Source organism: Buteo buteo, chromosome 13, assembly GCF_964188355.1.
Source record: "Buteo buteo chromosome 13, bButBut1.hap1.1, whole genome shotgun sequence".
In the NCBI taxonomy this organism is placed as follows: Eukaryota; Metazoa; Chordata; class Aves; order Accipitriformes; family Accipitridae; genus Buteo; species Buteo buteo.
In genome coordinates this window covers 1,862,340-1,888,961 of record NC_134183.1, presented here as the reverse complement: position 1 = coordinate 1,888,961, position 26,622 = coordinate 1,862,340, and the positions used below count along the sequence as shown (strand labels likewise).

The window sequence follows — 26,622 nt, the reverse complement described above, 5'->3', positions numbered from 1 at the left end:
AGGGGGACAAGCAGAGCCCTCAGTGGAAAGGGATAAACCCCACCACAGAGCAGCAGGGGGGGGGAGATGGGATGAGAATACCCGGAGGATTGATGCCACTTTGGGGCATCTTCCCTGGGATGGGCTGTCACCACCTGAACGGGCGCGGGGGGACCTTCGGCCACGTCCTGCAGGGTCCAAGGGGACCGGAGGGATGGGGGCCACAGGGGTGTCCCCCAGGCAGGGGCTGATCCAGAGCGGCGTGGGCCGAGAGGGGAACATGGGCAGGAACGGGGCAGGGTGTCCTACAGCAAAGCTGCTCCCGTCAGGAGCACCATCCCATCCCGCAGACCAGTCCCGGGGCACGGCCGGATCCAGCCCCGGCGGTAGGGACGGCGGGGGAGGCTCTGCCCATGGTACAATTAGTGCCTGCAGCACAGCCCGAAGTGCCTAAATAAATTTTGAGGCGGCTGAACTGTTAAGTCAGCAGAAGCCGGAGCCTCCGAAGAGATTTACTGCAAATTAAACTGAGGGGTGAGCCAGGCGGTGCAGGGGGAGCGGGGCCAGGGGGGGCAATGCCCCCGCACTCACTGGCCACGGTCAGCGTGATGGGCTGGCTCGTCTTGTTGTCCCCGTTCTTGTCATTCACCGCCTGCACGTAGTAACGTCCCGCGTCCGGGGCCACGGTGGAGAGGATGACGAGGGTGTTCTCCAGCGTGATGGCTCTGCGGGCACAACGGGGATACCGATGCAGCGAGCTGGGATCCCGCACGCAGCATCCGCACCAGCCGCAGGGCACCCAGGTGGGATGGGGATGGGGATGGCCCCCAGCCTTCCTCCCGCCTGCCCCCGGACAGGGGCTGGGCTCAGGCACTGGCCCCAGGCGAGAGCCGGGACCATGCCGGGACCAAGCCCCACACCCCCGCACCAAGCGGAGCACATCGGACGGTGCAGATTAATAGGACTTTCTTTATTTTTTTTTATTTTTTTTTTTTTATGGAACGATCTAATCTGCTGGAAACATAAAATGGTTTGGGGAATATATTTTTTTACCATTAAATATGAGATAAAGGAGTTTTATCTCCTCGATCCTGCTTTGCAAATAGAAAGGAGACCAGTTCAATTCCTGCATAATGTGGGTTACAAATTCAATTCCTGCATGCTGCGTCTGCCGGCACCGGGCTTGCCGCTCCGGTGGCGCCGAGGCCTGCCGCAGCTCCACAGGGATGCCTGGCACACACGCGTGTGCCGTACCCGGCTCTGTCACGCTAGCTGCTGCCCCAGCACGTGCTGTGCCCCTTTTGCCCACCTTCCTCCCTCTTATTCTCATTTTTTTTTAAAATTTCGTTTCCCCAATGACAGAGCCATTAGTCACCAAGTCTGTCTCCGGGTTTTAGCACGACGCGCTCAAGACGTCTGTTAAACATCCTTATTGCAAGGACGACGGCAGCCGAGGGAAACGCAGCCCCCCCAGAGGGGATGCTGGGGGGATGCCGGGGGTACTCACATGCGGCTGCTGGGGGAGATCTTTCGGCCGTCACGAAACCAAGTGACCTGGGGCTGGGGGAAGCTGGCGATGTGGGGCGCACGGATGACGGCCGCCTCCCCGTGGGACACGCTCTGCTGCGTCTCGCTGTCCTCAAAGCTCCCCATATCTGCAAAATGTGCCGGAGAACCACGTCAGGGGTTGGGGAGGGGCCGGCAACGCAGCCGGGGACCCAGCAGGGTCAGCCCCCGGGTCCAGCTGGGGAGCAGGCTGGAAGCTACGGGGATGGGCTCCCCCAGGGGATGCAGAGGGGCTGCCCTGGGGTCCGCGCTCTGCTCCCCTCCTCGGCTGGGGCGGCTCAGTTGGCACAGGGCACGGGATGGCGGCGGGCACGCTCCCGTGTGCCAGGGGCTGCGCTCAGATCAGGATCCGTCCCTGCAGTACCCGGAGTTGCACAGCCCCATCGTCCGCATGCCAGACCGGGGACCCCTGCCCACGTGTCCCCCACCAAGGATGGGGTGCAGGCGCAGCAAGGAGGGATCAGTCCTGGGGCTCCCCAGCATCTCTCCCTGCCCCAACCTATAGCCCAGCTCCAGGAGGACGCCGGCATGACCTTGGCTCCGCGGGCAAGGTTGGGGCACCCGCCGACCCCGTCCTGCCCAGCCATTTGCAGGCTGGAAGCACGAAGCAATTGAGGAAAGCAGAGCGAAGCAGGGTGCACGGAGAAGGGGGGCAGGGGATTTTTATTGACTTCGCTTAATTGCTGTAATTAAAAACATGTAAAGAATCTTTTTTTAACGACTTTGCCATTATCATTAGTTGTTAGCACAGCTGCCTTATTAATTTCTCATTAGTTTCCTGATTTGTCACTGCTCCTCAGGAAGGGGTTTAAGTGGATGGGATTGGGGACATCCCGGAGAGAAGGGGTGACAGAGAGGGGCAAGTCCCCTGGGGCACAGAGCCAGCATCCCGGGCCTCAGCACCCTCCTGTCCTGCTTAAGCCCCCCACGGTGCCCCTGCATCACCCCCCAGCGCAGACCCCCGAGGTCTGGCCCATCCCGCTCAGGTTCGCTCGTTCGCAGGATCCGTGCCGAGCCGTGGCAGCAGCACCCGGGACCGAGCCGCCAGCCCGGCTACCCCAGCTCCCGCGCTGACGGATGCAGCCGCCCAGCCCCGCACGCTCCTGTTTGCTTTCAGTAACGATTATAAACGGTGTTTGCTTCCAGCGCTCCACGCAGCTGGGGAGGAGCAGGGCTGCTTTCACGCTGCAAAGCGTTTTATCCCTTCAGGGAGCTGAAGCCGCCTGCCCGGCCACGGTGCTGTGGGTTTCCCAGCCCCAGAGCTCTCTACCTGCACCCTGTGCTCTGCCCTGCCCTTGGGGTGCCCCCCTGCACCCCCAACCACCACGGCTCCAGACCGGGCAGCGGGACCAGCAGAAGCAGCGACAGCCCCATCCCTGCCAGCATCACCCCAAGGATGCTCCGGACTTGCTTGGGCCGGCCACGGGCTGCACCAATGCCCGAGCCATCCCGCAGTGTTGGGGAGCTGGGGGTCCCCGGCCGGTCCCCCCCCTCCACGAGTGGGGCTGTCACTTACAGGCCACCTGCACCTCGGTCTGGCGCTGCAGCAGGGCACCCATCCGATTGCGGACGATGCAGCGGTAGAAGCCGGCGTGCGTGCGGTCCAGCGAGGTGATCATGTACCTGCGGGAGAGAGGAGCCACCTCAGCGGTGGATGGGGACATCCAAGTCACCGTCACAGCCCCCCGGGAGAGGCTGCAGGACCTACACAAGCCCCCCATTTACTGCTGGGCAGGAACCCCAGTGCCAGGTACCGGCTCCTTCCCTGAGGAGCGGCTGCTGGAGGTGGGTGTACGTGCACGTAAGTGTGTGTCTGTGCACGCACGTATGTGTGTGCACGCCGGGGAGACAACACAGCGTCCCTCGCTGCCACAGAGGGACTCGTGGCCACGCACACAGGAGGTAATTTCACGGCACCACGCGGCACGAGCCGGTGACCATCACCCGCCCGGTGCCGGGGGGTGGACAGTGACTCACTGCCATGAGTGGGATGCGCTGGGGAAGTGGCTTCGAGCTGTCAAAAGCGGAGGCGGCTGCCGGCAACCTGGCACCCGCTGCCCTGACCCCTGCGCTGAGTCCCGGTGGTGCGCGGCAGAGGCACGCCGGGGTCTGCCGGTGTCACTCTGCCTGGGACCCGTGCGTGGTCGAGCCCAGCACCGCTCCGATTAGCTGGGGCTGAGCCGCCTTATCATCCCCGGCGGCTGCTCTTATCAGCCGCCAGCGCCAGCAGCTGATAAGCAGATAAAGGAAATAACCATGTCTCGATTCTCCCACAGCCCCCGAGCATCGCCCAGGTCCCCAAGTCAGACCCTGCTGCCACCAGGCCTCCCCAAGCAGTCCCCTCTCCCAGGAGGGATGCAGGCGCTCCTGCTCCATCACCCCCCAAAACAGGCTGGACCCCCCCAACAGTGGTGCAGATGGGCGACCCTGGGGGGGGTGAGTAGGCGCCGCAGCATCACCTTCCCCGACAGGGAGTGCTCGGAGATAAACCAGAAAGGGAATAAATAACCAAGCTCAACCCTCCTTGCCCAAAATCTAATCTCGCATTAAAACATGCCGCGGGCTGTTTCGGCAAAGCTTTGTTTGTTCTTTTGATAACTGAGAGTAAATTAAACTTTCATAAGACACAAGGAGCACGTCCCCTCTGCGGCGGGGCCCCTGTGCCCACCCCCCTGGTGCAGGAGATGGTGCCGGGGACACGGGGCTCCCACCTCGCCCAGTGGCACCACCGAGCCATGGTGGGCACAGTGGGACTGGCATCAAATCCACTGCTGACACCCACCCACCCATGTGGCGTGCCAGGGATCACCCGTCCCCGCGGGATAAGGGAGGATGCCCTTTGGGAACACATCCTTGAGTGTCACAGCTGATATTTAAAAATGATCCCCAGAGGCTTTAAATAAGATATTTCAATTCCACGGAGCTGTCAGGAACTGATGTGGACACCAGGAATAATGGGCCCGCTCTCCTTGTGGTGTCCTCGTTAATAAATCACACGCACACACTGTGACTCCTAAACACACACACGCACGCGGATGGATGGACGGATGGATGGACACTCGCTGATGCCCACCTGCCCACTCAGCAGCGGAGGGTCACGCACGGTCCCCACGCAGACCCCCCTGCGCATCCCCCTGCCACGTCCTCCCTGCCACGTCCCCTCCAAACCCTCATCCCAGGAAGGGGCCAGCACAAAGCCCCCAGCGCAGCCCACGAGCCGCCCTGTGGGACCCAAACCCCCCCTTGGGGCTCACGTGCACCCACGCACGAAGCACCCACCGATGCACAGCCCCACTGCAGCGCCTTGTCCACAGACACGTGGAGCCAGGACACCTCCGTGGGCACCCCCCCCCCCCCGATAGGGACACCCCTGCAGATCCAATTAATGGGGTCTGGTCCCCGCACCACCGGAGCTGGAGGAGCTATTAAGGAGCCGAGCTTCTGCACACACCTAAGCGGCTGAAAATAGCCCAGAGAAAGGAAATCAATTACCGGGCGCAGCCTGGCCCGCAGTCATTAACCAAATACGAGCAGAGACTTTGTTCTCTGCCGCTCGGCTTCCACGGAGGCTTTTATCCAAGACTGCTCTGATTTGATTTCTTTCCCCCATCGTGCCTGGCTGTAAGGGGACGGTAACCAATTTCACCCCCTCGCAGGGAGAAGCGCTGCGGGCAGGAGGAGGGGTGAAGCATGCAGCCCCAGCACCCCACGCAGCTCCCCCCCCCGCAGTTTGAGCAAGCAGAAACAGCCAGGAGCCACAAGCCACACGGCTGCTCCTCCGTGGCCAGCAGCTCCTGGCTCCGCCGTGCCATCCAAGGAGGAGGCTCCCCCACTTGGGACCGATCCTGCCACCCGGTGCTGGCAGGCACTGCTCCAACCGGGTCGCTTTGCCCATCTGCCAGCCCAGAGGCGCGTTTCGCACCGCTCAAGCCGGGACGGAGGTCTGGCCGAGCTCCCGGCGCAGCCCTTGCTGCTGACTTTGCTGTTTCGAGGGGCTTGTTTGGTTTGTTTGTAAAGACAGAGGTTGACAGGGCATCGTCTGTGGGGAAAAGCACTTCCGAAGCGAGAACTGACCTGCGCTTCAAAAAAAAAAATAAAAAATAATGCACTGATGGAAAACAGCGGCGGTCTCCAGGCTCGGTCAGGAAGCGGCTGTGCCACGCTCAGCCCCGGGGTCAGGAGGGGCCTCCGGAGCCAGAAGCTCCATGCCGGGGGACCGGCGGGTTTGCAGAAGCAGCCGGCCAGTGGAAGGCTTTGGCACCGGATCGATCTGACAGATGGATGGGCTGCACGTCGGGAACGACAACCTCCCCATCCATCTACCCAGCAGCTCCACCGCAGCGAGGCAGGGCAGGGGCGCAGCACCACGCTCAGCCATAACCCCCCCCCTCGCCGTGCAACCCTGGCGAGGCACCGGCAGCACCGCCACGCCGGGCGGCACGCACCGCCTTGTGAGGGTAGGGTTGCTCACGGTGCCGCGAGAGTGATGCCCCAGTCCCGGCTGATGCTCCCAGCTCGATTATTGTAGGGTTGCTGAGAAGCGTGGGGCTGACGCTGCCGAATTATTATTAGATTGAGGGGGTGGAGAGGGGCCAGGAAAAGCATCAGCCAAAGGATTTGATCCATCAAATTGAAAGCCAGAAGAGTGCAGAAATCTGTGCGGTTCTTCCAATGTCGCCCAGTAACAGCAACAGCTGGATCGGATTTTGGATATCGGCACATTGGCATGGTCCCCTTTGATTAATATCCTGTATAACAACTAATTAATTCTAGAGGGGACATGTATTTGAATAGTTACAGTGCAATAATGAAATGTCAAGCGAGCATTAAAACACACTTAGCAAAGGTTTAACGACTCCCAGCACCTGAGCCACGTGTCCCAGCACCTCCGCTTGCACCCATCCACCGCACTGGGCTTCTGCTCAGCATGTTTTTAAATAACCCCCCTGGTACTTCATCAGCCCCTGTTAACTGTATTATTGGAACTCAATTAGCTCCTGATTGGAAAGGGCTCCGTTTTGACACACGTGGTGGGAGCTGTCACCTCTCCGCTTGCCGAAGTGTTTTCCTTTGGTCAGGGGAATTCGGCGGGTGCCGGCGGCCCTGTAAATCGCTGCCTCAATTGGCCCTGCCAGAACAATGAGCCATTTAACAATTAATGCCCACGTATTAATCTGCCACCTTCCTGCAGAGCAGAGCGGGGAGCGAGCGCACAAGCCTCAACCCGTGTTACGGCATCCGGAGGGCTCCGGCACATCCCTCTCCGGGAGCTCGGCCACAGCTGCCGCCCAGCTCAGGTGGCATCTTTGGGTCCGAGAGCCCCCGCCTGTCTCCTTCCCACGGCTGCCTGAACCCACGTAAGGTCCCAGCAAGGAGATCCCCTCCATCGCCTTCCCCCCCGTGTGCCTCCCACCAGCCCCGATGCCCCCCGGGCACCGCTGCCCTGCACCCGGCAATCGCTGCCGCTTGCTCACGCCAACCCCCCTGTGCCCCCCTCAAAGCCGAACGAGGCACAGAGAAAGGCAGGAGCCTTCACAGCACAAGCATCACCAGCAAAGCCCACCCCACGCTGCCCATTACCAGCTCCGTGGTGCCCCACCGGCACTCCTGGGGGCTTTGCCACATACGGCAATGTCAAATACGAAGCCGGCCAGGCTGGAGCCACAGGCAGCAGAAACTCACTGCTGGGCTCCCACTCAGCCTGGCTTGCAACCCCTCCAATGCTCATCAGCTCCCATTAATTATATTATTGAATGGCAATTAGCTCCCCAGGGGAGAGGGCTGTGCTTCACACCTGGGCTGGCAACGACCTGGTCCAGCCACAGCAGGGACCTGCTCCTGGTGAGCAGCCGCACGGGCTGGGGTCCCAGCAGGGAGCCAGGCGTGAACTGCCCCGTTTGCCACCAGGTCTGTGTTTTTGAGAGCATTCTGGCTCCATATTTAACATAATTTGGGGACAAAGTATGGGCATCAAACATCCAGGGTCCTCAAAAAGCCATAAAGGCTTGGCAGAGCCCCGTGTGGGCAGCATGCCGTGTTCCCTGCATCCCTGGGGGACGCGCACCCCAAAACATCCCAACCCAGCAGGATGGGGGGTCGAAACAGCCCCAAATCTGCCTCTCCTCGGTGAGCCCGTGCAGGGTGGCTCCTGCCAACCCTCCCCACGCGTGGAAGTAGATGGGGATGGGTAGAAGGCACCACGTGCTGGAAAACCAACGCCAGGACTCAGGCGGTCTCGGTGAGGGGCTGTGGGGCTGCGCCGTGCCCGAGAAACCCAGGGGAGCTCCGGGAGGCTCAGTCGTGCAAACCCGGTTTTGCTGGGGGAAGGCATGGTGAGCACAGCAGCGGGAAAGCCAGCCAGCGTCGGAGATGTAATTACACTTTCCCAGGCTCCGAGCTCCCGGCAAAGGGGATCCGGGCTCTTGGGAAGAGACAGGAGATCCTTTAGTAGCTGCTGGGCTCCTGCACCAGCTGCGGAGGGACATGGGGAGAGGAAAGAGGGCTGATTTAGTAGACAGAAGATGCATCTCTACGGATGGGAGTCTGTCCAGAGGTAATCTATGTGTAAGGTAATTTCCGAAGGCAGCAGGACTCGGTGCAACCCTTAATACGACAATCTCATGTGATAAATTACCAGACCCAACTAATCTGCATGTTAAATTTCTTGTATGAGAAATAAATATCCTCAATTCACCAGAGAAGCGCTTTCCTTCTGAGGATTTCATTAAAGACATCAAGCTGCCTGATTTGCATGTTATGATTCCTCGTACGAGAAGAAGTCAGGCTCTGGAGAGCTCGCAGGAGAGCCCGGCACCGGCGAGATTATGCACGGAAAAACAGAGCTGGCCCTGGAGAGCGCAGTGCCGGCGTGCCAGGGCACGGGAGCAGAGCGTGCGGGAAAGGCTCCACCGCCCACCCGCCTCGCCGTCACCTTAACGAAGGTCACGACGGGCTTCGGAGGGGACGGGGTTTTGCTGTGGAGTCCCCAGGCGCGGGAGGCAGGATCCCATGGGATAGCTGCCTCCGTGCACCCCACGCCAGCGGCCGGCAACGGAGGCAGCAAGTGGGTGAAGGCAGGCTGGTCCTTGATCTCCCGCAGTCCCCAGGGATGCTCCCGAGCGGGGATGACTCCGTGCACACACACAGCCGGGCTGGTCCCCAATCCCTCTGTGGTCCCCAATTACACTCGATCCCCAGGGATGCTCCCAGGGGAGGACAGCTCCACATGCACACGGAGCCAAGCTGGTCCCCGATTCCCCCGCGGTCCCGAGGGATGCTCCCGAGGCGGCGGCTCCAGCTGCGCGCAGAGGCACTGCCTTGGCCCTCACCGGCTCGGGGCCGGGGGTCTGCCGAGCCCACTCCCCACCTGCCCATCGCCACACGCCAACAAGTCGCTCCGGTGGCAAGCTGGCGGCTGAATCGCTGCGGGAAGGAGAGGGCGGTCGCCATGGAAACTCGCTGCCAAACTGGGAGAGTGGCTCCTTCCCTTAAAACGCGGCGTGAGCTCGCCTGACCATCAGACGAGGATGAACCCAGGTGGTTCGTGGGGAGCGCGGGGCTGAGGGGCCGAGAGCCCCAGCCCCCAGAAAAATGGGTAAAATGCACAAGGGCGGTAGCAGCCGGCGGTGCCGGCGGGATGCCCTGCTGCAGGGGAGGATTTGGGGAGGAGCGGTGAGGATGCCGAGGACGGGATGCTCGCTGACACGCCGTCCTAGCTGGGAACCGCGAGGTGATGCCACCAAACCCGGCCGGCTCCCTGGGGCTGCTCCCCCCCAGGACATGGCCCTGCTGCAAAGGACGATGCGTCCTGTCATGGGCACGGCCAGGCCCCGGGGAAGGTCCCTCCTGTCCCCGGAGTGGGGACATGCCAGGGGCCACGTGCCAGCCCCAAGCTAGGGGGGGTGGTGGCTGCACCCCGCATCCCTCACCCACGCTGCCGATGCACCCACAGCCATTCCCGGCCCCCGCACGGACAGGAGCATCCCTGAGCCTCCCTGGCCATAAACACCAGCCCTCCCCTCTCCAAGGATTACTCTGTTTCTAAACTCGTTAACTTTTAATTACTACCTTCCCACTGCCTGAGCAGGCTGGCTCCGTGCCACCGACATCTCTATTAAAATTCAATTTCTGCCCATCATAACTAATTTTGGTACTTCGCCTTCCTCACCGGCAGCCTTCAATTCCAGGCAAGATGTCCAAACTCTCATCTCGACACATTAAATCCCCGCGGAGACCCGGGGACAGGCAACGCACGCCGGGCAGAACGAAGCTGATGCCAGCAGGTTGCGTCCTCGCTGCCGAGAGGACGGGTTAAAGCCAGGCAGCGATTTGCATAGAGGCTGTTTGCTTCATTAGCTGCGGCTGGGTTTGTTTGGGTTTTCTCTACGTGTTTGTTTATTTTCTCGCTTCCTTCCTTAATCCTTTCTGGCTGGATGCTGGAGCCGGAGGCGGGGGCCAGGGGCTCGGGGGAAAGGGAGTCACCTTGGCGCAGGGACACGGGGCTCCAGAGCTGCCGGACATCCCAGAGCAGAGATATGGGTGGTGGCTCCTTTCCTACAGAAGGGTAAACTGAGGCACGGAGCAAACCCAGGAGCACAGTCATGAAAGGAAGCCAGGAATCCCCGTTCTGGGTTTGGAGGTGCCCCCCAGGTTCCCCGACCCCCTCCAAGGATGGGGGAGAGCCTGATGCCTTTCTCCTGCCTGGGGCGGGTGGCTCTGCCCCAGTGCTGTGCAGCTGCCCTGGAGGAGCCCCTGCACGGGCCCTGCGTCCCCCCACCCTGCTGTCACCCCCTTCCCCACCATCCTATTTAAGGGTCGACGTTTTGCCTTGTTCCCGCTGCAGCCAACGTGACCGCCCGACAGGCGTGAGCTGTGGGAATCGCCGGGCTCAACAGGTCTCTGAGCTTCGACACCGGGACTAGGGACAAGGGACCTGTCCCACGGGGCACCCAGCACCGCTAAAAACACCCAGCACCGAGCCTGGGGCATCGGGGACATCGCAGAGCTGCAGTCACCGGTGGCTTGGTGGGGGACAACCCCCCAAAGATTGTCCCCAAGGATGGCCACTGCTCCAGCACCCAGCATGGCACCGTGCCGGGGAGGGGACCCCGCACGGCACACGGTGCCGGAGAGGGGACGTCACCCAGCCACATTGTCTGCGTTCCTGGCATCCCGGAGCAGCCCCGCGTTGCTACAGCAACACGAAGCCTTTGGATTCAATGCCTTTAAACGGGGAACGGCTTGTCTCAGGCTGAATTATTGATTAAAACAGAGAGGATGACACACGCACACAGAAGAGACGGCGAGAGGTGCCCGGCTTGATTTAGAGGTGAGCTCCAAGCGGGCTCTGACGTGGGGGACGGCCACTCTGCGGCAGGATTAGTCGGCACATGGGGCTGGATGCCCGAACCCGGGGCGATCTCTCGTGCCGCCCTTCCCTTGCTCTTTCCCCGCATCGGGCCGTTCTCGGGGAGCCACGAGCCGGCCGTGATCTGTGGCCGGGTGTTAATCCCGCTTGTGCAAACGCCTCCTCCCTGATGTTGACCTGCTTAAATCCACCATTTGCTCTCCAAACAGAGGCGGCAGCTCCCGGCGTGCTAACCGCTGCCTCCACGCTGCCTGCCTCCCCGGGACGGCATCCCCTCGCAGGGACACCGGCAATGCCCTCTGTGCCACGGCCATTGCCGGCAGGGACCGGCGTGCCGGGCGGGATTCGCTGCGGATGCTCGGCAGCGGCGGCGGTGGGGACTCACCGGTACTCCAGGGAGAACTTGGTCAGCTCCCGGCTGTTGTGAAGCCACTTGAACTCGAGGGGCCAGCTGCCCTCCGCCATGCACGTCAGGACCAGGCGGTTCCCCTCCAGGTGGACCTGGCTCCGCACCGGCTCCGTCTTAAAGTACGGGGAGACATCGTCTGCGGAGAGAGGAGGGAAAGGGGGTGAGAAACATGCCCGGCCCCATAGCCTGCCAGCCCCATAGCCTGCCAGCCCCACGGCAGCAGGACCACTTCATCACAGCCATAACCATAAACCTGCAGCACGCGGGCAGGGGGATGCTGGTGGTCACCTCCCCGTCCCCCTGTCCCAACCAGGGCCCCCAGACCCCTCCACTGGCCATTTTCCTCCCCTGAGCCATTTCACAAGCCTATCGACAAGAGCTTAGCCCATCTAGGGTTTATCTAAGCTGCTTGCTTTGCTTTATTCCCGGCTGCCTTTGTAGCGTTTCAGAAGCACTGAGCTTTTAACTCGGGGGGCGAAGGGGGCGGAGGGGCTGGGAGCAGAGCGAGACATAAACACTTACTCCTCTCCTGTTTTATTTGCTAAGTAAAACTATAAATCGAAACACACAGCTCCATTTTCTGCTTAACAAATGGAAGCCCTTTTACTTCAAAGACACATTCATATTCCCCAGCAGCTTTCAAGTGCGCTTTCAATCACAGCTTTAGGTTTTTTCTTTGGGGTAGGGCTTCACTTTCTTGTGTGCGCGAGCTGAATTCCTGCCACGGCTCTCCGCACAGTGAGCCGGCACCAAAGCGGTGCCCGTGGGCTCAGCCTGCTCCGCTGCCCCACTGCCCTGGGGGGGGGGGGGATGTCACGAGTTTGCAGGAGCTCAGAGGCACCCAGACACCACCAGACCTGCACTGGGGGGTCCCTCTCCTCTCCTCGCTGGCAGGGCACGGCTCCTGCACACCCTGGGGCACCCGCTTGGCGCACCCACGTGGAAATGCCCATCTGATTTACACCCGGCTGCCCTGTCCCGCCTGTCCCCGGGGCAGGCACGGTGATGCTAAATGCCAGACAAGTCATTAGGCAGGGAAGGAGCAGCTCGTGGCTCCTTAATTCAATCCTCCTCTTTGACCTTCAGCAGCGCTGGGCTGGCACAGGCAGCTCTCACCCCGGTGCTCCTGCCCCAGGTCCGGGCTTGATCCGGGCATCAGGGCACCTCGCAAAGCAGGCGTGGGGCACGGGGGCCGAATCCTGCCGCAGCCCAGCTCCCCAGCAAGCCCCGGACACCGCGGGGGGCAGAGGGGTGCCCACGGGCACGACAGCAGCTCAGTGCCCCAAATGTGGGGTTTGGCACCAAGGGCAGCTGGCTGCGAGCCCGGCCCGTGGCCGTGTGGTTCCCCGGTCTGGAGAGCTCGTGGCAACCCCACGGCGGCTGAGCTGCGGCTTTTGGGATGCCCAAGGAGCGAGGCACACACGTGCCGCTGGGCCTGACCGAGCCGGGCTCGTGGGAACATCCAGGGCGCAGGATCTGTGCCTGTGCACGACGTGTGCCGCCTCCGCACGCGTGTGCGTGGGGGCTTGCACACGTGTCCCCACCACGGCGTGGCAGGACCTTGACCTGCAATGCCGGAGCTTCGCCCACGTCGGGCTGGACTGAGACCCGGCGTGTTCAGTGCACCCCCCTCCCAACTGAGCCCAGCACCCAGCTTTTGGGAGGCGTCTGGGAGGCGTTTGGGAGGCAGGGTGCTCCTGGTGCACCTTCCCCTGGGCCCGCACGCCGTTTGCATACATCCTAATTTGATTTTAAGCAGCTAAGGCTCATCTCGCTTTGAAGCACCCGAGCCATCTGTTCTGCATTAAGGGGTGAAAAACGGCACAGAGGAGGAGAGGCGGCTCCTAATTCCACTATTGATCGTGCGATCATTATCCACCCGCGAAGGTCACGGCAGCCGCCTTGGACCGAGTGGCTCCTGTCCCCTCGCCCGCAACCGGCTCCTCTGCTCCCCTGGGAAAGCCAAAACAGCCCAGCTGCAACAGGGGACAGCGGGGCTGGGGATCCCGGGTGCACCCCGGGCATCTCTTGTGGGGGGCAAAGGCGGCACCGAGCTCTGGACGGCTGTGCCGGAGCAGCTCCGGCTGCACGTATGGGCGACCGCGTGTGAAACCCTCGTCATCCTCCCAGCCGGCCGGTGCCTGACAAAGACAGAGCCGCCTGGGAGCCCCACGCCCTGCTGGGGACCCCAGCCCAGCGCTGGGGACGGCAGGAGGAGCGGAGGGACCCGGGGAGGGGAACACGGCTGGTTTAGTGCCGACATCTCTGGAGAGGGCTCCGGGAACAAGACAGGCTGTTCCCGGCGTTCCCCTGCCCACCAGCTCCCCGGCGGCTGCCCGCGCCGGCTCTTGCCGTCAGCGCGATGTTCCACGGCACCGAGGGGAGACGAGTGGGGGGCCCTGATGTTGAGCAGCGTGGCACCCCCTCGCACCCCACCCCTTCTGGCAGCCCTCCCTGCCTCAGTTTCCCTCTACTCCCCGGCACGCTGGCAGCACCCAGCATCTCAGCTCTGCTCCCAGCAAGCCTGGGGGGAGCTCCTCTCTCCCACCATCCTGGCAGCAGGACAGGCCACGGCATCACCAAATTCGAGGTGCACGGGGGTGCCCACCACCTCATCACCCCACCGCCGAGCCAGCGTGGATGGGGGCTGCTATTGCCCCGGTCCTGGACCCAGTAGGAGGTTTCCCGGTGCATGACAGCCACGTCCCCCCAAATGAAGGGTCACTATTGCTAATTCCGCCTCTCCCCCATCTGTTGTGACTGTTTACACTCCACTTGCTAATTAGAGCCTAATTAGCTGGTGCAGAAATTCATCACTTTCCAAACACAGGCGGCAGCGAGAGGCGTCCCCGGGAACATCTGCACATCTGCCGGTGGCACGGGCCGGTGCTGAGCTCCGAGGGCCGCCGGCCGGGTGCTGTGCTAGCTATGCCAGCACAGCACGGTCACCTCCATGCAGAGAGGTGCCTCCAAACCACGCCGTCCCCATCCTGCCTGCACCGGTCCCCCCAGTACCGGTGACCCTGGTGCTGAGCCGTGCCAGGGAGCAGCGTAGGGGACACTGCCTCCAGGCTGTGCCGCTCCAGCCGAGCTGCCGGCGGTGATGGATGGGATAAATGGGATGCCAAGAGCTGGCAACAGGGAAGGGGGACAGGAACAGGGATGAGCGCAGCTCTCTCCCTCCACTGCGGATGACATTTTAATGCCAGGGCCTCACAAGGCACTAATCCTGCCTAATGGGATCACAGTCTTTGCCCCTGCACTTTATTTACATAAGGGTTGCCGGGAGCTGGGTCTGAGCCCGGTGCATTAGTGCCGGGGAGGGGTGCGGATGTAGGGCAGGGAGCCCCGGTCTCGTCGCAAGAGCAGTAATGGATCCTAATTCCTGGGCGTAATGGGAGAGCTGGGAACTAAGCCCCCCTCTCCCCAGCTTCAAATCCCTCTTGATGGGAAGGGACGGGGAGTTTTAAGCCCGGAGGAATCCTGGAGTGCCTGCCAAGGGCAGGGCTCTGCCGGGCAGCTGCTGGTGGGGGTGGGAAGGAGGGTGCGATCCCCCCTGCGGGATCGAGATGGGGATGGGGGCACAAGGCGTGACTCCACAGGTCCCCCCCTGGCCACCCACGAAGAACCAGCAGCTTGTGGGACACCCGGGTCCTTCTCCCATCTTTGCTGTGGATGCCTGGCACGGTGACCCCTGGGACAACGCGGTCCCCCTCCCTGCTCGGGCTCAGCCCTCCTTCAGCACGGGGTGACCACCCCGCCGCCCCTTAGGGACAGGGGGTGACACGCAGCCGCTCCCCTCCCCAGCTCGCTAATTGGAAGCTGATCAGCCCAGCACCCGTTCCTGCTAATTGACGTGAATCAGGGTGAGAAACAGCGCGATGCACCGGGCAGCCCCCACCAGCACCGGTGGGATGCCCTGAATCCAGCCCGTGGGCGCCAAGCACCCGACAGAACCCAACCAACACCGAGTACCGGTACCCAGCACCGTGCCTGCCACCTCGGCCACCCAGTGCCAACATTGGCCTCAGAGAAAATAACACGTTCACCTCCCTCCCCTCCCACCGGCCCCTCTCTGGTCTGGCCAGGATGCGGCCGGTGCAAAGGGGCAGCCCTGGGACGGGAATGCTCCGCTGTCTGCACCCCACCTCGACCATGGGAGGGGGCACAGAGCTGTGTCCCTGGTCCCCCAAGCTTTGCAGGGCTCCCCCATCCCTCCCTGGGCATCACTGCCCAGAAAGCGGGATGGCAGCCCTCCGGGAGCCCTGGCACAGCCACCGAGCAGCCCCACGCTCCTGCTCTGGCCCCCCTGTGCCCCCCCCAGCACGGGGAGATGGAGCTAAATCTCTTCTGCATCAGACTATCGCTGGCGCTCCGCAGCACGAAGAGATTAAAAAACAATAAAGAGAAAGCGAAACCCTCTGCTATAATTACCAGCCTTTAGCCGCCAGCGGAGGCAGGGAGGGAGGGAGGGAAGGAAAAAGGGGGAAAAAGAAACAGAGAAGAAGCAATCCACTAAAATTTTAATAGGAACCACTGCATTTAATTTAACGACACATTTTTTCAATTACCAGAATAATTGTTTTATTCATAAAATGAGTTTCAATAAGAGGGTAATTTTCCTTTGTTTTTATTATTCATTTGTGTAACATATTCGCAGCGCAGTTCCCCGGTGCCGCAGCAGCCGCTCCGCATCTGGGGGGCAGGGGGAGCCCTGCACCAGCATGGCAGGGAAGGGGTTAACATCACCAGGGTACCCCGTAACCCCCAGACACATGGGGGACCACCTGAGCACCCAGGTGGGGTCAGAGCCCTGGTTGGGTGCGATGAGAGATCGCCCCAGGGAACCCATCCTGGCCACGGCACGCTGTCCTCGGGGACAAACCACGTCCCCTCCGTGGCCACCCCGGCTGGGTGACCCTGTGCCCAGGGACGGGCGAAGCCCTGGGGCCGTGCCGCTGCCCGAGGAGCCGTCTCTTGGCTAAGTTACGTCTTCTGCTTGTCGGATGGCAGCGTGCGGTTGGGAGGCATCAATTTTTCAGTGGATGTTGGTAAAGTCATCGGGCTGATTAAATGGCACGTGTCCCCGCGGGTACGGAGGGCATGGCCCCGCCGCGGGGATGGGAACCGCTGTAACGTCCCGGCACGGTCCCCGGTGTCCCCACCACGGTTCCCTCCCGGGGAGGTGACAGGGACCACGCAGGGTGGGTGGCCGGCAGGTGCTGGGGGATTAGCAGCGCTCTCCACCGCTGCCAGAGCCATTAGTATTCCTGAGATGAGGCTTCATCCCCTTAATAAAAAGCAAACACAGAATCGAAATGCCGAACGCTCCGGGCACCTGGGGAGCTATGGAGCACAACGTGCTGCTGAGCAGGGACCCAGACGTCCGGCGCGGGGGGGACCCAGGCATCCAGGTGGTGCCAAGGACAAAGCCAAGCACGGGGTCGAGATGCCGCAGGCATCTTCGCTGAGCCCAGTTTGCCCTCCTCCCAGCACCTGAGGAGGCACGAAGCAACCCGAGTCACTGCCCCCCGAGCACAGCCCCCCCAAACTCGCCGCACGTGTGGCCCCCGCTTGCCAGCACCCATCTGCTCCACTGGCAGCCCCCAGCCACGCCAGCCTCATCTGGCACAGAAGAGCCAGCGCTGAAGCCGTGCCCCGGTGCCCGCACGCACGCTCCGGCAGAATGCATCCCCTTCAATTCATCGTCTCTCTCGCAGCGACTCGATGACAGGTTCAAATTTAGGGGAGGGATGGCAGAGAAAGCACCAAACCCAGCCGCACGGCGATGGAGAAGCACCGGCAGGAGCAGGGATCACGGCACCCACGCAGCACCGCTCACCTGCGGGGACACCGGAGCCCCGAGCGTGGCCGTGCCATGACACCGCCGCCGGCACGGGGCTCTCAGCAGAACCCAGCTTTCATCTCACCGCCTGGCAAACGCGGGTTTGTCAGCAAAACCTACCAGCAAAGGGTTTTGGTGCCCGGCGGCAGCGTGCCGAGGCGCCGTGCCAAAGCGCCTTTGCTCCTCTCTAATCTGCCTGGCTCATGCGAATGCCCTGGCGAAGCGTGGCGGCGGCGTGGCCGTGCGTGGCGGGAGGGAGGCACAGCGCGGCACAGCGCGGCACGGCACGGCCTTCGGCTCGGCTCGCTCAAACCAGGGATGAAAGGCAGCGTTGCCACGCTGGATGCAATGGGGGAAGATGCCCTTTGCGTGGCACCGGCCCCGCTTTGCTGGGACCCCCAGTCCCTCCACACCCCCCAAAGCGTCACGGCCATGAGCTGCAGCACAGGGACACAGTTGGGGGTTGAGGGACTCCCCTTCCCGCTTGCACCAGGACCGGGGGGGCCCTGGGGGCATGGGTGTCCCCACGTCCCCTGGTACAACCCGGGGGGCTCCAGCCCTGGCCGCACGCTGCAGCCTCCCTGGGGCTCGCACAGGGCTGGCAGCGGGGCAGGACGGCTCCATCCTCCCCAACCCATCGCCCACCAAAGCCAACATCCATCCCAGCATCCGCCCTCGGTCCAGATCCCAGCAGAAAGGCCTGGCCAGGAGCACAGGGTCAGCCACAGGGGACACCCCAGCCATCCCTTGTTCCCCCCAGGCTGGGCGGGTGGCCACGGGGTGGCCTCGGTCCCCACTGGCACACGGAGCGGGGCAACCGCACATAATCCTGCCCAGCACAGGATCCGGCACAATCCTGCCCATCTCAGCCCCGTGGATCAGTCAGGCCATGCTGTGGACCCATGGTCTGTCTTTTAATGTGCTTTTTTTACTTTTTACTATGAAAAAGACTTATAACTGCAGATGATCTGTCTTTTCATGTGTGTTTTTTACTTTTTACTAAGAAAAAGACTTATAATTGCAGATGTGTCCATTAATCGTCACAACTTACTTTGTTCCCTTCCTTCCCTGCTTTTCCCCTCCCTCCCCTTCTCCCCCCACTGAGACCAAGAGCTTTAAAACTCTCCTTCTGGCTATTAATCAAAAGCAACCTCTCTGCTATCATGAGCCTACTTGCCATAAATTAATAGGGGCCTTCTTAATCAAATCTTATCTCCTCTCCAAGCGCCTGGCACATGATGCTGGGGTTGGTATCCCAATCCGCCTGGCCGTGAAATGCAATTTCCAATACTCCGGTGGACTCGGCAGCTCTGCTCAGTCTCCTCCTCCCTGCCCATACCTGTACCTGTGCCGGCCCAGCAGCGCGGCCGAGAGAGGGAGAGGGATTCAGCACACTAACCGCGGAGGTGGCTCCCAAAAGACACGCTCCATTTCTCCGCCATTTACCGTGTTTATCCACAGCTCCTGCAGACAGCACTCGCCTTCCTGTATTATTTAGAGGGCGCAGCCCGAGCCAGGGGGTTCGGTGCTCGCCGGCGGCAGGAGGCTGCGAACAGAGCAACCGTGGGAAATCCTCCTGCCCGAGCTGGGGGCATGGCAAGGCAGTAGGGGCAGAGCAGAGCTTCTCGGAGGGTCAGCCAAGAGCTCTTGGACCTGCAAGCTCATGGTGCTTCACTCGCCATGGCACGCTAGAGAACACCATCCCTCCGGTCCCCACAGCACAGCCCCCCATCCCTGTCCCACCGGGTTTCCCTTCTCCCCATCCACACGGTGCCTTCTCACCGCACACCCTTTCCCAAGGGCAGCTGCAACCCCAGCGTGACGACAAGGACCCACGCGTCCCAGGCAATGCCACCCCAGGGCAGCCCTTGCCCCACGCACGTCACCATCCTTCCCGGCTGCAGCTCCGATCCGTCCCTGGGCAGACCTCAACCCCAGACCTCCCCTCCAGCCCTGTCTGAGCTGCAGCAGTTCCCCAGTCCCGTGGGGTTCCCAGGCAGCAAACGTTGAGCTGGGACAGAGGGGGACCTGAAAACAGTGCCCTACAGCTGCTGCTTCGCCACGCTGGGGCTGCTAATTACACCCTTCTCCTTTGCCGCTCAGAAAATCCTGTGCCGGTTGTGATTTTCCTGCCTGACGGAGGCAGCCCTGCCTCCCCAATGGCCTGAGACAGGCATGGGGGCATTCGGCTTGGTCCCTCCTGCAGCTCCATAGTCCAAGCCAAGCCCCGAGTGGTGGCGAGACGATGGGGGCTGCAGCCGGGAGCCACACCAAAAAGGAGCTGCTTCTCGTAAAGTGATCGCAGAACAGAGCTAAGAGGGTTTTTAACCGAGGCAGCACAACCTGGAGAGCCTCCCTCACTCGGCCCCAATCACACCGAGATCACAGGAATAAAACCATCTTTGTTCCACGGAAGAGAGGCCACGGCCCTGAGCCATCGGCAGGTCGGAGCAGGGCTCCGCTGCCTGCTTTCAGAGGACATGGGAGCATCCCGCATCCCTCCGGCAGCAAACCCCAGGTGCCATGCCCATCCTGCCCAAGACCGGGCACCAGTGCAGCCCTCGGGAAAAGAGCCGGAGCAGGATGGTGCAGCCAAGAGGCTCCCAGGCTGCACGGACACTTGGTGCCCTCCAGCCATCTGCCGCCGGCACGCACCCTGCAATGACCTTGCTGCCGAAACGCATCCGTCTCTGCTCCGATGCCTCACGCCGAGCCCATCAGATTGCTCACGGCACAGGGATCTGCTGCTCTGCCACGGCAAAGGGGCACGGGCAGCGGGAGGGCTGCCAACCAAGGGCACGCCGCTCCGTGGGCTTGGGCGATGGAAAGACACGGCTGGAGCCGGGCACCTTTTCATCTCCACCCAACCCTCTGCATTTTCCTGTGATTGCTTTAGCAATTTCCTCGTGGAGGAAAAAGGTCGTCTGGGTGGTGGGGGAGCCCTTGGGACATGAAGCCACCTCCCAGCAAGGGTGCAAGGACACGTGCATGTCACCCGCACCGCAGGAGGGGTCTGGCAAAGGAGGGGAGCCGGACCCAGCGTTGCCGCCCCAGCAAGGAGCCGGGCTGGACCTGGTAGAGCCCACGGCTCTGGCACCGCTGCCCCACTCCCCTGCGCCTCCCTTGGAGGAGATTTGGGGTTTCTTACATGCCATAAGCTGATTGCAGAGGTGTGTTAACTGGATTAGGTAGGAGGCTGAGAGAGATGCAGACCTGGAAGAGCTGCTCAGCGGAGCACACAGCTCCTGTCCGTGTGACGCCGGCAGGATTTACAGAGCCGGTTTTTAAACTGATTTTCTTCCCTTAAGCCTTTGGAAAGGTGAAGCTATGGGAGGGACATGGGCTCTGCCACCTCCTCGTCCGCTGCAAAAGTCCTGCAGGGCCCTGGCGTAGGCTGGCAGCAGGGTCACATCCCGACACCGGTCCCCGCAGATACCCCTGCCCTCAGCGCTGGCAGCGAGACAGGCAGGGTGACATGGCAAAACCTCGGGCAGCACCAGCCCGGCTGGGCACCCGCAGCACCTCGGAGAACAGCACAGTGACCCCGAGCCCCCGCACGGCCCCATCAGCACCCACCCACCCATGGAGATAATCCCCGTGGGCAGCAGGCACTAGCTCGGGGCTCTCGGTGACAGCCCTGTGGCTAATGCAAGCTGACCGCTGTAGGGCATAGCCGGGGGGAGGCGAGGGCCACGGCCTCAGCACCCGCCTCCCCAGCTGCACCCAGCCCAGGGGGGCTGCCCAAATCCCCCCGCCCAGACCCAGCCTGGGGCAAAGGAGACGCCGACGGGGACCACAGCAATCCCGGGATGCAGGAGCAGCCCAGCAAGCGATGTCCCCCGCGCGGCACTGGTGTCACCTGCAAACCGCACAGCGGTTTTGCCGGTGTCACGATTCATCCATCTCCGCCGGAGCTCTGCCGCGGCGCTTCCCAGCCTCAAGGGCAGGGGGAAGAGGCAGCGGGTGCAATTTCCAGGGCCGGCGGCGTTCACCAAAGCCCAGGCAGAGACCAGGAGCCCCCAAACCCAGCCAAGGTGGTCCCGGCACGGTACATAGCTGGATCTGCTGTGGCACAGCCAGCACGAGCCGGGATCCAGCCCCTCGCACCCAATGGCTCCGAGCGGGGTTGGCGCTGCCCGCCAGGGCCATGGCATCCCCCAGGACGGACAGATGGATAGACGGACGCCCTCCTCCCGCGCTGCCTCCCGCCAGGCCGGCGGGACACCCCAACCATGCTGCCGTCTCCCCTTCCTCCTCCCACATCTGTCTCCAGGCCCATACTTATTTATTTATTTGTTAATTAACTGCCGTTTCCATAACAAACGCTCCAGCTTCTCCCAGCCTCCAACAGCCCTGGGGCTGGATTGTTAACTAGGATTTTAATTTGTTAATTAAAAGCAGGATGGCTCCGTAACAAGCTCCTCTTCTGCAGCCGGGCTCTCAGAGGGCTCAGCGGGCCATCAGCTGAGCCGGCAGCCTCGCCGTGCCCAGCCGAACCCTCGCAGAGGGATGGGGAATACGGGGAGGGGTGAGCACGGCTCCCCCAGGACAAGGGGTGTTTGGAAAAGGGACATCGAGCTCGGCAGCACCGCGGTGCCTGCTCAGGACCTCCCTTCTCCCAGCAGCGGTGCTGGAGATGACACCACCTCCCGTTGCGGTTTCATCCCGGCGATCCCTTCCCCAAACACCACGCAACCCCAGCACGCGTCCCCGGCCATCGGAGGGTCCCAAACCTGGCGACCGACCCCCCTCTGCCCTCTGCGGCAGAGCCGGAGCTGCGCCAGCATCGTTCCCTCTCAGCTCCCACGCTTCTGCCCAAGGACCGCAGCCCGGGGCAGCCCTCAGCACCCAGCCCCTGCGGCACTGAGCACCCAGCCCGGGTGCACCCCGATGCAGACGTGGGCCAGGTAAGGCTGGAGATGCTCCTGGAGCCAAGGGAGAGACGTCAGCCCTGGCCGGGGAACAGCGTCTCATTCAGCCCCGCGGCGAGGCCGTGGCTGGGAACAGAGCGGGGCTGTGTGCCTGCCCGTCCCTGCCTGCCTTCGCACACCCAGCCCCTCTGCCCGCCCGCCAGAAAAAATAACATTTCCCCTCGCGGGAAACCCCGAACAGACGCACACACGGCACCGTTGTGTGTTCCCAGCCCGCGAGCCCGAAGGGGGGCCCGACAAACAGAGCTTTGTGCTCTGAAGCACCGCGTGGCCCCTACGGACCCCCACGCCTGGCCCTGAGCACACGGACCCCGGGAACCTGGCCCCAAACCTGGCCCCAAAGGCACAGACCCCAGCGCGGAGCTCCAAACCCGAGCCCAAACGCACGGAGCTGTGGGGAGCTGCGAGGGACCCGCAGCAAAGGGGCCATGCAGGGATGCTCCTGGGGGGGGACAGGAGCTCCCCCAGCCCAGGGGCACATCCCCAGCTCTTGCCCTGCTGCGGGTGGCAGAGCTGGACATCACCGTGGGCTGCAGCGAGCCTTTCCCCCTGCCGAGCATGTCCACACGCAGGGCACAGCCCCCGTCCCCAGCCAGGGATGTTCAACAAGCTCCAGGCTCCAGCTGAAACTCCTTCCCCAGCAAACTCCTTCCGATGCCACAAATCCTCCCGACCCCGCGATTACGCAGCTCCGCCGTATCTGGGTCACTGCTGTGAGTCACAGACACCCGGAGAGTGACTCAATGCAATTAGAAGGGCCAGATCCTGTGGCTGATTTCCCCAGGAGAGACTCCAAAACAGTGAGGAGGGGAAAGACAGACAGACATCACCTCCAGACCCCCCAACAGCCACCAGCCAGACACTCTGGAGTAGGAGTGAGGGTGAACACGGATCCCCCTCCCTGCAACCTCGGAGGGGTGGAGGGGCCCTTCCCAGCCCCATTCCCAAAGGCTTCGCAGCCAGGACCGGAGCTTCCCCGCAAGGGTTTGGCAGGAATGGGCTCCACACCCAACTGCCAAGCAAGGCGGGGGTCCCGACAGCCCTGGCCCCCAACCCCAGGGTGGTCCCAGCACTGGGTGGGATGGATGGTACATGAGCCTGTTGCAGCGCAGCACAGCTTGGGGCTGGATTTGGCCCCATGGGACGTATCGAGTGTATCCTCCAGGTATTCCTGGAAGGCAACCACAGCCCTGGGCTACGGTGGCTCCCAGGGCCACCGCGGCCAAGGAGGGGTGGGAAAGCAAAGCCACCACCAGACCTGCCCTGCAGAAGCCCCGACAGCACCTGGGATGTCACTTCTGCAAGGGACATCCATCCCCCTCATCGCCATCCCCGAGCTCCTGCCGCCCCCCGCATCCCCCAGAACCGCTCAGCACAGCCCTCGCCCTGCGACCCCCCTCGCAGACAGACAGACAGCCGCTTTCCAGGCTCGCCGCGAGAATCTCAACAAGGCGACATTTCCCAACTGAAAAAATACAGCGGGGAAAGAAAAACAGAAGACAGAAACCACAAGAAAAACCCCACTCAGCCTTTCCCATGGCGCTGACGCAATTAAGTCGCCAGACCCGCGGGATGGAAAACACTTTGCCAGCTCCCTGCCCCCCCCATGCCGAGCAGGACGAAGGCACGGGCGACCACGGTCCCCCTCCCTGCGGCACAGCCCCGAGCCAGCAGGCACCGGGCACTCGCCGATTTACTGGGGTGCTGCCCAGACATCCTTTTTTCCAAAGTATTAATTAGTCATTGCATTGCTCACTTGAAACATAAATAGCTGTAGCATGACAGCGAACACAAGTTTTCCTTGGAAAAAACCTTTTCCAAAGCTTTTCCTTCCCAGACGCCCCTGTTTGCAGATGGGGGACGGGAATAACTCGCAGCCTGGCAATTCCCCCCCCAGCCATCCACAACGGCCCTGAATTTCCAGGGCAGAGAAGCGAACTCTGGTCATTGCACTTATTTACACACTTGTGGCTCTCCCAGCCAGAGGGGCTTTTCCAGCCAACGCCGCGATGCCGGGCCAGCGATTCCAGCGGCAAAGCCAGCGCCGCTGCCCAGCCTGACGTGAAGCTTATGGGGGAGAAGCCAAGCGAGCGAGACTCCACCACCGCCCCAGGTGAAGCGCTCCAGCAGCTCATTGCCCCCGCTCGCTGCACGTGCCTTGTTTCCACCCTCCACTGCACAGCTCGGCTCCCCGCCGCTGCCCTCCCAGCCCTTCTTTCCACCACGCAAGCGAGGAAAATGGAGAAAAGGGGGAGATGATCCATTCGCCTTCCTCCGCTCGCACCCCATGCGTGCAGGCAGAAGCCGGGTGCTCAGCGCTTCCCGGTGCTCAGCCAGCGGGGAGGGCTCTCCCAACGGCAGAACTCTGAATTAAACATACCACCCTAATGAGTTGATTTTATTAGTTTGCGAATGCATTGAGAACTCATTATCAAAATAAACATCAATTCACTCCACCGAGCGCGGTGCCGCACAAGCGCACGCCCCGGCAGCGCTGCAGCTGGGGCCGCACGCGGCTCCCACCCCGAGACGTGCCGCTGGTCCCCTCTGCGCCCCATCTCCGGCGCCCACCACGGGCTGGCCCCAGGGTGGTACAGGGGCAGCAGGCACCTATCCATCCCCCAAAACCCAAAGCCTCTTGCACTCCCACTTTGGCTGCCGGGCTTCAGGCTGGGCACCCAGCGTTGCTGCTTGCTGGGGTGGGACAGTCCCCAGCTCCCGCCACGGCAGCAGTGGGACCCGCTCGGTGCTGCTGGAGGGCGAGAAGCCGAGCCACGACCCCTCGGGGCTGCTGCGGGGCAGGCAGAAGCCCCCACCCTGCCCCAGAGTCTCCAGCCCCTTGCAAGCACCCCCAGGAGCCTGTGCAGCACCCAGCGCCGGTGCATCGGGGGCTTGGCAGACCCCCAAGACCCCCCAGGGACAGCCAGGGCAGGAGGCAGCACCCCAACCCCGGGGAGCCAGCGCCAAGCCCCTCTCCGGCAGGGCCGGCGCGCCGAGGCGTGAAGCGGGGGCACAGCGGGCGCATTGTCCGGCTCGGCAGGACTCGCTCCCTTTGGAAACAGCAGCTAATCCCATTTCATCCCCCTTCACGGCCATCAGCTGTTTTTCAGGCATTCAGGAGGCGGGTTGCTGAAACCAGAGCTATTGTGTCCGCCGCGCCCCAGCCCCCTCCATCCATCCATCCATCCATCCCGGCCCCACGCTGGGCCAGGATCCGGCAGCACGTCCACACCCAGCTCCTGCCGCAGCACCGTCCCCAGCCAGACCTTCACGGACTGCCGGGAGATGGGGATGCCGGACCCATGCAGGACCCCCTCCCCTTTGCCTCCCCCCAAGCTCTCAGCCTGACCCCATGGTCCAAGCTCAGGCGAAGAGGAAGAGGAGGGGAAGCACTGAGCATCTCACCATGCTGAGACCCATGGGCACAGGCTGAGCCCCAGAGACAGCCACCTGCACAACCCAGCGCTCGATTGCTCCTCACGCAGGCTCCCAGAAGGGATGAATAAGGAACATAAATGACCCCACAAAACCCCAGTTAATGTCCAGCCTGTGCCCTAGATTCAGTCCGGTTTCCTCACCCAGCCGCGGCTCACAGCCAGTGAACCGGGATGTGCTGGAGGCGGATGGCTCTGCAGGACAGGGACAGAGGGACAGGCTCCTCCAACCATCCTGGTAAACGCAGCCCAGCCCTGCAGCTCCACGCAGGGAGTGGGTCCCCAGCCCCGCTCTCGCCCCAGGGGAAATGCTCTCTGGCTTGGGCAATTCACACCGGAGTGGGCACAGGCACCCTGATCTATGAAAGGGCTCTAAAAATAGCGTTTCTCTTCATCAGCTTGTTGTGAGCCATGAACACAGCCACGCTGCCGAGTGCTGGGGCTCTCCCACCAGCCAGGGTGACCTGCTGGCCTCAGGGGACAGCCAGTCTTCCCCCCGTGCCACACGTATCCCTGCTGCCCAAGAGGCACAAGGGACACCCATCCTTGCAAGCCAGGGGTAGCAGGACCCTGCCAGGCACCCCAACCCCTGCCAGCTTCGTACATGGACCCGAGTATCCTGGAGAAACCCCTCCAGGGACCAGCGCTCCCACCAATAAATCCACATCCCGCTCCTCACCCCGGCAGGACCCGGGCGACGCTGCTGCACGGAGCCAGGAGGGCTCAAGGTTACGGATGAGGACTCGCAGGTTGTCGTCTCACCCAGCAGTGCAAAAAGCAATTAGCTATCGCAGCTAAAATTAGCTCAGCGGTTTCTTTCTGCTAATGGTCAAACTCATCAAGGTTTCCCTACACCGGGGGCCTCGGCACCTCCGCGTGGGCAGGCAGTGATTGATGAGAGCTGACGGAGCCGCTCACGTGTGCCTGCGTATGCAGGGCAGCGGGACACCAGCCGGCACCGCACTGCAGTCCCCTTCCCACCGTAGCCACCCAGTAGCCCAGTGCCTCAGTTTCCCCCCCTCCAGCTACGCAGGGGCAGAGCTCCCGGCACGATCCGGACGGCCATCCCGGAGCTGCCACATGCCGAGGTG

General features: G+C 62.4%; 1 protein-coding gene across 1 annotated transcript in view; it reads right to left on the bottom strand.

Annotated features, from left to right (window-relative positions):
- The window catches only part of SDK2 (sidekick cell adhesion molecule 2), a 50,714-nt gene that overhangs the window by 18,577 nt on the left and 5,515 nt on the right, over positions 1-26,622 (bottom strand). Inside the window, exons 2-5 of the mRNA XM_075044200.1 lie at positions 11,298-11,457; positions 3,062-3,168; positions 1,487-1,634; positions 571-704 (exon numbers count right to left, since the gene is read on the bottom strand). Of these exons, the coding sequence (XP_074900301.1) occupies positions 571-704; positions 1,487-1,634; positions 3,062-3,168; positions 11,298-11,457 (549 nt within the window). The remainder of the gene's footprint in view (positions 1-570; positions 705-1,486; positions 1,635-3,061; positions 3,169-11,297; positions 11,458-26,622) is intronic.